The sequence below is a fragment of the Dipodomys ordii genome, unplaced genomic scaffold (genome assembly GCF_000151885.1).
Source record: "Dipodomys ordii isolate 6190 unplaced genomic scaffold, Dord_2.0 Scaffold124, whole genome shotgun sequence".
Taxonomy (NCBI): domain Eukaryota; kingdom Metazoa; phylum Chordata; class Mammalia; order Rodentia; family Heteromyidae; genus Dipodomys; species Dipodomys ordii.
Genome location: NW_012267340.1, coordinates 3,086,770 through 3,097,811, shown reverse-complemented (window position 1 = coordinate 3,097,811; position 11,042 = coordinate 3,086,770). Strand labels below are relative to the sequence as shown.

Here is an 11,042-nt window from a genome sequence, read left to right as displayed (position 1 = left end):
AAAAAAAAAAAAAGAAAAGAAAAGAAAAAAGACAAAGGAAAAAAAAAGAAAAAAAAATCATCTGGATACCAGTGGCTCACACCTGTCATCCTAGCTACTCAGGAGGCTGAGATCTGAGGATCATGGTTCAAAACAAGTCTGGGCAGGCAAATCTCATGAGACTCTGATCTCCAATGAACCACCAAAAAACCAGAAGTGGTGCTGTGGCTCAACAGATAGGGCGCTTGCCTTGAGCTGAAAAGCTTGGGGACAGCGTCCAGGCCCAGAGTTCAAGCCCCACAACCAACAAAAATAAAATAAAACAATCAAGTAGACAACTATTTAAGAAAAAAAAATCTATGAACATGTAGTTTCAAAAGCACAATCTGGAGCAGACTTCTCCTTCCTCTTTTTTTTTTTTTCTTCCAGTAGATTTAACAATATACAAGCTGCACAGCAGACACCAAATCCCAGGGTTCTTGTTCCTCAGTTCCCACACAGAGGGATTTCTGCTCAGGCCCAGGACAGTGCCAGCGCTTACCACCCTGTCTCCACCTACCTGTTGGGGAAGGTGAGTTACAGATGAATGGGGTCAGTTGAGGGGAGGGTACTCCCTTGTGCCCAGCTCCGTTCTCTGCCAAGCACACGCCATCCGATGGTCCGTGTACCTGCTCATGGACGCTGTTCTGCTATAGGAGAGGCAAAGACAGGCGAGATGAGATACTACAGGAGAAGCCCCCCTACAGCATGTCACCCCCAGTGTCAGGGACACTGCCCACTCCAGGGGCCATGGGAAAAAGGAACTTGGAAGATTGCGAGATGTACAAGTAAACTACAGGTCAGCCTGTTTGCAGGAGCCAACTAGAGAAAGAGAAGGCAGCAGGGCAAAACCATTTAGGACTGGATTTCCTGTAGATCAATTTATAGGTCCCTAAGCCTTCTTGGAGAACAACAGGGCAACTACCAAGCAAGCTAAAGTGTTTACCTGCAAGCATGGGGCCAGGGAGAGAGGAGATATTTCTAAACTCCGGGCCACAGCTGGGGGAACTGGATACACCCAAGCCAGAGAGGAAGAGTTCACCACAATAGTCTAGTCATCAACTTGTACTCAGACAAACAAGAAAGAACAAGCTGTGTGGAGGGTGCTCTACAATGTTTTCTTTTCTTTCCTTTTGTTGGTCTGAGGCCTAAACTCTGGCTCTGGGCCTGGGCACTGTCCCTCTCTTTGGCTCAAGCCTAGCACTCTACCACTTGTACTTTTTCTGCTCATGTGGTGCTGAGGAATCGAACCCAGGGCTTCATGCATGCAAGGCAAGTGCTCTATCACTGAGCTACCTTCCTAGCCCCTCTACAATGTTTTCTAAAATGTCCACTTTCCAACAAAAATCACAGGCAACATGATGAAATCGGTGGGGAAAAAAGCCACAGAAAGTCTGAGGGCTGCCAAAGGTCAAGAAATCAAAGTAGCCATCTTAGCCAGGTGCCAATGGCTTACGCCTATAATCCTAGCTATTCAGGAGGCTGAGATCTGAGGACAGCCATGAAAGCCAGGTCTGTCTGTGAGACTCTTATCTCTAATTAACTGCCAAAAAAGCTGCAAGTGGAGCTATGACTCAGATGGTAGAGCACTAGCTTTAAGCAACAAAGCTCAGGTGCTGTTCAAGCCTCAAGATCGGCAACAAATATACATCAATAAAGTAATTAAAATATATCCAGGGGCTGGGAAGTTGGCTCAGTGGTAGAGCACTTGCCTTGCATGCCTGAGGCCCTCCCTGGGTTCGATTCCTCAGCACCACATAAGCAAAAAGAAAAAAGCCGGAAGTGGAGCTGTGGCTCAAGTGGTAGAACGCTAGCCTTGAGCTGAAGAGCTGAGGGACAGCGCCCAGGCCCAGAGTTCAAGCCCCATGACTGGACCCCCTCCCCCCCACAAAAATAAAATATATCCATTAAAAATATGTTCAAAGCTAGGTGCTGCTGGTTTATGCCTGTAATCCTATTTACTCAGGAGGCTGAGATCTGAGGATCACAGTTCAAAAGCCAGTCCAGGAAGAACAATCTGGAAATCCACCAAAAAGCTGGAAGTAATGATGTGACTCAGCCTTGAGCAAAAAACCTAGGTGACAATGCCTCCAGTTCTCTCTCTCTCCCCTTCCCTCCCTCCCCCCCTCTCTTTCTTTCTTTCTTTTTGTTGCTCCTAGGGCTTTACCTCAGGGCCTGGGCTTTACCACTTGAGCCACAGCACTGTTTCTGGATTTTTCTAGAAATAAGAGTCTTATGGACTTTCCTGCCTGGGCTGGCTTTAAACTTCGATCCTCAGATTTCAGCCTCCTGAGTAGCTAGGATTACTGGTGTGAGCCACTGGAGCCCAGCTCTGAGTTCTTTATAGATTTATTTTCTGAGTTCTTTAATAATAGATTTATTTTCAATGTCCCAATGGTTTCTTTGGCTATTTCTTTTGCACTAACTCCTTTCTTAGATTTTAGTAAAATTTCCATTTCAATTGTTCTAACTTGAGAATTTCCAGATAATTTTTTTTGGGGGGGGGTCAGTCGTGGGGGGCTTGAACTCTGGGCCTGGGAGCTGTCCCTGAATTCTTCAGTTCAAGACTAGCGTTCTACTACTTTTTTTTTTAATTTAATTTTATTTGTGAACATACTGTACAGAGGAGTTACAATTACATGGGCAGGATAATGCGTACATTTCTTACCAAGCATTGCAGCCTCCTCCTTTGTTTACCCTTCCCATCCCTTCCCAGCCTCCCCCCTGCCCCCCTCAGATGGTTCTTTTTATAATTTCCTCTTCTGTGTGTGTGTGTGTGTGTGTGTGTGTGTGTACAGGCGTGCACACACACTGGGACTGGAATTCAGGGCCTCCAATTTCAGGTTCCTGAAGAGCTAGGATTACTAGCTGAGAATCACAAATGTCATTCTGTCAATCTGTGCTCCAGCTCCTCCAACATGTACAAGAAGACATTTTGTGCCCTGTAACAAGTAGTTCTATACCTTCCTGTATTTCTCTTCCTTTCCCTGGAGCTTCCTTTATCTATCATCTGTGTTTTTTTTGTGGATGGTACTTTGGTTTGGCATTTTGTGTTTGAGATAAAGTCTTAGACCCAAACTGTAAGATACTCCTGTTTACACCTTTGGAGAAGTTGGATTACAGGAAGGATCCAGCCAGTCTGGGGCTTGAACTTGGAACTGGGTGCTGTCCCTGAGCATTCTGATCAAGGTTGGCAGTCCACTGAGCCACTTGCAGCTTAAACTGCAGGTAAGAATCTCATGGACTTTTTTGTCCAGGCTGCCACTGGCTTTATCTATCCATTTTGAAAACTACAGTTTAAACTGAGCGGCTGATTCACTCCTGTCACACTCGCAGCTCCCTTCTCTGCCAATGAGAAGATCTTCCTCCTGTTATTCTTCTATTTACTAATTCAATTGATTTCAGAGTGCAAATATATCCCTTCCAAACTGTTAGCACACGCTCCCACGAAGGAGAGCCCACTATCTAGAGTCAATATTTGCCTAGCCTGAGGAGAGACCAGAAAATGGTCATTTGAGTCTTTTTTTTTCTTCAGTGAGTTGCTTTGTCCACTGGAAGTGGATCTTTCTAGACTTGTTGTCTTTCTTTAAATTGTGTGTATGCCAGTACTGGGACTTGAACTCAGGGCCTAGGCACTATCCCTGACATTTTTTTTTCTTTTTTTTTTTCTCAGGGCTAGTGCTCTACAGGGCTAGTGCTCTACCACTTGACCCACAGTTACACTTCTAGCTTTATGGTAGTCAATGGGAGATAAGAATCTCATGGACTTTTCTTGCCTGGGTTGGCTTTGAGCCTCAATCCTCAGATCTCAGCCTCCTGAGTGGCTAGAATGACAGGCGTGAACCACGGACTTGACTATGTACTCTTTCTCTTCAGGAAAATTCTGTGCTGGGGTCATGCAATAATCCATGCCGGGTTGTGGAGAGTTCCTGGGTGTTTCTCGGTCTAGGAGAGGTTTGTGAATTCAGATCTTGTGCTTGCTGGGTCACACCCGGCCTCTCAGTACAGCTGTCCCTAATCATCAATGACAACGGTCAGAGCTCCTTCCATTCCCGGGGCCACTAAGGAGAATGAGCTCCATCTCACTTTTCCTCTGTCCTCAAGGCCCAAGTATGGCTGTGTGTACACAGCGATGTGTGTGTGTGTGTGTGTGTGTTGTGTGTGTATACAGCGGGTCCATGTCAGAACCACAAATGCAAGTTTAGGAAACTTCGACTCTTCTGGGTTTTTTGTTTTTTTTTTTGAGACAAGAGCTCCTTATGTTGCCCTAAACTTGTGGCCTTGAGTAATCCTCCAGCCTCAGCCTCCTGAGTGCTGGGATTCCAGGTATGCCGGGCAACTGCCCTCCCCCCACCTCTTTTGTTTTTTTGTCGGTCATGGGGCTTGAACTCTGGGCCTGGGCGCTGTCCCTCAGCTCTTCAGCTCAAGGCGAGTGCTCTACCACTTGAGCCACAGCGCCACTTCCAGCTTTTTCTGCTTATGTGGTGCTGAGGAATCGAACCCAGGGCCTCAAGCATTTTTGAAGCAAGCGCTCTACCACTGAGCTACCCTCCCAGGCCTCTCTCCTACCCCCACACCCACCCAACCTCATAAAGAAGCCATTGAGGAAAATCTTTGTTGTCTGCCTCTCACTCCCATGGAAGCTCCGTCTCCTCTTCTGAGGTAGTCTACTGTACAGTTACGCCTCAAACGAGGGCAGGATAAAAGGATGTTGCAAGGAACCGCACCAGGGAATGGTCCCTGGCTCCCGTCATGTAGGTTTTGTGGTAAACTGAGTTGGGAAGACTGGAGTTCCAGACCAGCCTGGGCAGAAAAGTCCACAGCTCAATGGAAGACGCTGGCTGTAGCAGGCTGTGCCTGGTATCCTGGTCATTATGAAAAGTCAAAAAAGAAGATGGATCGTGGAGCAGGCATATGCATTGGCAGGAAGTGAGGCTCTATCTCAAAAACAACCGGTGCAAATAAGTGATGGAGGTGTGTATCAGCAGTAGAGCACCTACTTGGTACATTCAAGGCCCTGAGCTCAAATCCTAATACCATCAAGGAGGTATCCCAGAGCTGGTGGCTCACGCCTATACTCCTAGCTACTCAGGAGGCTGAGATCTGAGGTTCTTGGGCTGGGGGCTGAGTGTGACCTGAGAGGGCTGGGTGTGTCAGTGTGAGAGTCTCCCGGGTGGATGAGGACGTGGCCAGTGAGGCAGAGTGGAGGGCCTGGGTGAGGCAGGCTGCCGCCCTCGGCAGGGGAGAGCTCCCTCAGCACTTGCCTGTCTGTCTCAAGCCTGTCCTCTCCAGCTCCCTGTCCTTACTCCCTCAGTCTTTTTTTTTGGCTGCTGGTTCTGGGGTGTGAACCCCGGTTGGGCCTGAGTGTTGTCCCTGAACTTTTGTGCTCAAGGCTAGCTCTCTTATCACTTGAGCTATAGCTCCACTTCTGGCTTTTTGCTGGTTAACTGGGGATAAGAGTCCCATAGGTTTTCCCCACCCAGGCTGGCTTTGAACTGCAATCTTCGTATCACAGCCTCCCAAGTAGCTAGGATGACAGGCATGGGCTGCCAGTGTTCAGCATGAGGACCTCCTTTAAAGTTAACTTTTTCCATGATATCCCAATTTAGCTTTTTCCTTGCTATAGTTGGACTGATTTCTGCCTACATTCAACAGATGATTTTGGAGGATTAATGCAGCCTAGCTGAAGTGGCCCACCAGTTCTCTATTGTATTTCACATCTTGAATGGTAAGAAGTGTGTTTTTGCCAAGGGTTCTGCTAACAGGATTTTAAGATTTACATTTTAGTTTAATGCCTTTGAATCAGGGTATCAAGTTCTCTCCTGAAAGCTAGAATAGCTCATCTGCAAAGCTGATCCGTTTACGTAAATGATGCAGTTTGGCTAACCATGCTTTAACAAAACCACATTTGGCAGGGCATAGTGATGTACACCTGTAATCTCAACAGGTGGGAGAGGAGGTAGGAGGAGGTCAGCTTATGCTACACCGTGAGACTCTATGTCAAACAAATAAGCAATCAACAGAATATACAAATCACATGTTTAAATCAGGAAATCCTAAATTTTCTCTTAAGTTAAAATTACAGTTGCTAGGGAAAACAGTCTTGCAGTTCTTTCATAAGTGTGGCTTTGGGGGCTGGGAAGGTGGCTCAGTGGCAGATGCTTGCCTCACATGCATGAGGACCTGGGTTCGATTCCTCAGTACCATATACACAGAAAAATAATAACATTATAGTAAAAAAATAAGTGTGGTTTTTGTCACCAACCAGTTCATCCCTAGACATATACGTGAAATAATGGAAAACAGATGCTTAAATAGTAACTTGTGCACAAATGCCTATAGTTACAGTAGTCCAAAGGTGGAAACACCTGTCCACTAAGCGGGTGATTAAACAAAATGTAGTATTTGTGTAATGGAGTATTATTTAATCATTAAGACAGAGGAAACGCTGATACTTGCTACAGGTATAAGATGTGAACATAGATGTATTAAATAAAAGGAGATTAATACATAGACCACTATAGTACAAATGTTTCCCAGGCGATGTCTTGATCTAGTTTTCAGGTTATTGTGAAACCTCAGTTCTCCTCTATCTCTCCTTGGCAATCTGGGAAATGTCTACTCCTCTAATTAGTTTTGGCAGGGTTCTAAATGCCTCCGAGATTAAGTTGTACTAAGAGAACTCTACTGTCTTTGGCTCCTTGTCTTGCCAAATAATCTTTCCCAAGCTGCCAGCTAAATAACCATTTTTATTTAAAACATTCAACCTTGGGCATTTCACTAAAACAGAAGAAAATGGAGTCATAAACATATACTTTAAACCATCCTAATTTCCTTGAGTGCAAGGAAATGTAGTTCAATCAACATCTATAAGTACACATGGCCTATCTTCCTAAAAAGAAACTATATTTTGTGAAATAGAAAAACAAGAACTTTGGCTGTATTAATGCACGTACACAGGAGGTGGGGTTGCCAAGTCTCGGCACTTTGTGGTGGGATGGCCGATGGGAACAAGCAACTTTGGAAAAGAACTCGACAGAGTCTCAGGCCGCATTAACGCCTGCATCTCCTGCCATGGATAATCCTTAGATTATCCTTAGATTTACTCAAGATGGTAGGGACAGAAGACTGTGGGCATACATACATTCACAGCGGTTTTGCTCATAGAGGCCCAGCTGCCTGCCTTCCCACAGGAAGGGAGACAAGGGAACTACCCACATACCCACGAACAGGAAAGCCAAACAGCCTTTATAGCCTAGGCACTGGACTATTGGCAAGAAGCTTTGGACCTGGGGAAAAGAGTTATGGTGAGAAAGTTCCAGAACATTGTCTGCATGGGCTTGGGGTAGATTGACTGGAAGAGATGAGGGGGCTGTGGGCGAGTGACAGTTGTGGTGTGGCCATGCTGGGTCTGTATCTCAAGGATCTTAAGATCTGTGCATTTGAGTTTGTGTAAATTCTACCTCAAAAGGCACAGAAATGAGGCCAGAAGACATTGGTCTCTGCTGACAATGGACAAGCAAGCTGCTGCCAACAACTGCGATGCTTGCAAGGAGTTGCAAGTCTGAGGTGCGGCTGCGGCTCGGTGGCAAAGTACCCACCAGACATGGAAGGCTGTGCCTCCAGGCTCAGGCCTCCACATAGCCAGACACTCAAGAAGGACTGTCCACATCTTACCACACGCCCTGTCGCTCCCAAGGCCCCTCATCTGCGCCAGAGCACCGAGTGGGCAGCAAACGTGGGGCACTCACCCCTCAAACATGGCAATCGTCTTAGCCCCCACACCAGCTCTCGAGAAGCAGACGGCTCCTGCGTCTGCACTGTAGTCCTTCCTTACCACAGGCTTCTTCGCAGACCTTCGTTTACGGTGACCACATACAGCATCAGAATGTGACCCCCTCCTCCATCTTGAGCAACGTTTCAAGGTCTTGGGGCGGTGCTGGAAGCAGAGGGGACAGAGAGATATTCTTCCCTCCAGTTTCTTCCTATTCTCTTTACAGGTTTTGGTAAAGATAAAGCATCAGAGAGGCTTGGTCCATATTTGCAATGAGTTTCTGCAGATTCCCCGGTACTGCGGCTTTGAAGGCAGGGTCTTATGCTTACACTGGAGCCACGCACCCCCCCTCCCTCCGATTTTTTGCAGGCTATTTTGGAGATGGTAGTTTCCAGGACTCTCTGCTGCGGCTGACCTCAAACCATGATTCTCTGGATCTTACTCTCCTTACCCTCCTGAAGTGTGAGTCACTGGTGCCTGGCTGATTGCTCAACATTCCGAATAGATAGTAAAGTCTCTTGCTATATGGCTCTGTAAGTTTTCCTCTGCCTAAGAGAAAATGGGAGGGGAATCACGCTTCAGAAAGACAGAAGTCTTCCAGAGGCCTGAGTGAGGCAGAGAGGTCTTTCTCCAAATGGTTCTGCAGTCACCGAAAGTCACCCATGGCACAGAGGTATGTGGCCCCTGACAACCAGGTATTTGGGACAGTTAAGAGATCAAGTAGGGGCTGGGAAGGTGGCTCAGTGGTAGAGTGCTTGCTTTGCATGCATGAGGCCCTCAGTTCGATCCTCAGCACCACAACAGCAGAAAAAGCTGGAAGTGGCGCTGAAGCTCAAGTAGTAGAGTGCTAGTCTACAGCTGAAGAGCTGAGGGACAGCGCCCAGGCCTAGAGTTCAGGCCCCACGACCACCACAACCACCACCACCACCACCACCACCAACGAGATCAAGAAGACAGGTGTTAAGTCCTTACGGCTACAAAGGCAAGTAGAGCACCTAGAACCTGTGCTTTTTTTTGTTGTTGTTGGTTGTGGGGCTTGAACTCTGGTCCTGGGCCCTGTCCCTCAGCTCTTCAACTCAAGGCTAGCACTCTATCACTTGAGCTACAGTGCCACTTCCAGCTGGCTTTGAACTGCCATCCTCAGATCTCGGCCTCCTGAGTAGCTAGGATGACAGGTGTGAGCCACTGACGCCTGGTTTTTTTTTTTTGTCAGTCATGGGGCTTGAACTCTGGGCCTGGGAACTGTCTCTCAGCTCTTCAGCTCAAGGCAAGTCCTCTACCACTTGAGCTGCAGCACCACTTCTGGTTTTCCTGGTGGTTTATTGGAGATCAAAGTCTTACAGGGTCCTTCCTGCGTGGGCTGGCTTTGAACCGGGATCCTCAGATCTCAGCTTCCTGAGTAGCTGACAGGTGTGAACCACCAGCGCCCAGCTAAGAACCCGTGCTTTCCACGACTAACATTGTTTTCTTCCTTTAGGAGGTGAAGAACAGAAGCTTCTTATATAACTTAACAACGGTGTTACGATGACAACTTACTAAGATAAAGAGCAAAATGCACGTTATCTACCTACTATCACATGAAGGTCCTTGGAGAACAATGCAACATCAAGATAAAGACCCAAAAGGATAGGTGCACATCTGTAACTGCAGCATTATGAAGGCCCAGGCCACAGGATCATGAGTCTGACTCCACTCTGGCAACCACTCTAACACAAAACAAAACAACAACAAAAGGATTATGTGTGGGGTTTAAGTGGAAATGATGATATTTTTACTTTTGATATTAATGCAATGATGAGAGGACAATCAGCTTATAAAATCATCATTTGTCTTTAATTAAAGTCCATAGAGCACTGAACATATTTAAACTCTCACGGTGACTCTTTAGATTTTAAAATCCCTCTGCACAGCATTGTGGGCTAACTTCATGCTAGAAATTTACAAATGTACAACACAAAATTCCATTGGAGTCCATCCCAATACAAGTTTAAAACACTTAATTGGCAGACAATGTAAAGGTATTTAAAAAAACTACAAAATAAGCACATAAAAAGTCTTCCCTTTCAAATTTTTAATAAAATACCATCTATGTAAGATCTAATGAAAATTTCATTACTTATAAAACAGTTATGCAAGAAATGAATTGGTATATATGTATATATGTAAGAAATTAAAGTTAATTGTGTAAATGACTAGAACTAAGCCTCATGATGATGCAGCACGTATCTATTACTCAAGTATTAAAATAAATGGAAACATTCAACAAGGCAACTGGATGGAGGCAAAAGGAAATACAAAATATTTCAGGCCAAAGAAAGAAAAAAACAAGACCCCACAAACATAAAATCCCCTTAATTACACAGGATAAGAGAGCTTAACGTGCTGGGTGTGGTGGTCCAAGTGTATAATACCAGTACTCCAGAGGGAAAAGCAATAGGATTGCAAGTTTGAGACTAGCTTGGGCCTTAAAAGAAGGTCCTGAATCATAAAACAAAACAAAAAAACCCAAAAGAGCTTAAAGCAAATTATGGGCCACATTCTCATTCTATTATTTTTTTGGGGGGGGTCAGTTGTGGGACTTGAACTCAGGGCTTGGGTGCTATCCCAGAGCCTCTTTGTGGTCAAGGAGAGCACTCTATCAATTGAGCCGGACTTTTCTCCCCAGGCTGGCTTTAAATTGCAATCCTCAGATCTCAGCCTCCTGAGTAGCTAAGATTACAGGTGTGAGCCACTAGTGACCAGCTTCATTCTATTCTTCCATGAGAAACAATATAAAATTTCCCTTCCATTTATTAAAACAGCTGCATAAACTTACAGTTTAGTAGTAGATACCAACTGCTAAAATCATCTTTAGCAATGGAAGAAAATTTTTATTACTATTTGGGAAATTCTTTTTTACTGAGTTCACTAGGTAAAAGCACGGTCTGCTCTATAAACTGTACTTGAGAAAGTTTAGTTGTGCCTAGTGTTGGCAGCACATGCCACAGGTACCCACACACTGATACACTGATACATGCACACACACACACCCTATGGATTGACCATTCAAGCTATTTCAAATCCTTTCTGTAAGGATCTGATGTCTGAAGCTAAGTTAGCACACCAGCAGCGCCTCGTGGGGCCTGTCTGCTTTGCCCAGGTGCTAGAGGTCAGGGACGCTAATAGCTCCAACTTTCTCTTACAGCTCCTTAGCACAGTCTGAGAAATGCTCATTTCTAGGATTTTAAGCTTTATTCTGACCAGCAAAGAA

General features: G+C 45.6%; 1 protein-coding gene across 1 annotated transcript in view; it reads right to left on the bottom strand.

Annotated features, from left to right (window-relative positions):
• The window catches only part of Gk5 (glycerol kinase 5 (putative)), a 62,607-nt gene extending 54,319 nt beyond the window's left edge, over nucleotides 1-8,288 (bottom strand). Inside the window, exons 1-2 of the mRNA XM_013029887.1 lie at nucleotides 8,244-8,288; nucleotides 7,770-7,957 (exon numbers count right to left, since the gene is read on the bottom strand). Of these exons, the coding sequence (XP_012885341.1) occupies nucleotides 7,770-7,957; nucleotides 8,244-8,288 (233 nt within the window). The remainder of the gene's footprint in view (nucleotides 1-7,769; nucleotides 7,958-8,243) is intronic.
• Between the last annotated feature and the right edge of the window lie 2,754 nt (nucleotides 8,289-11,042).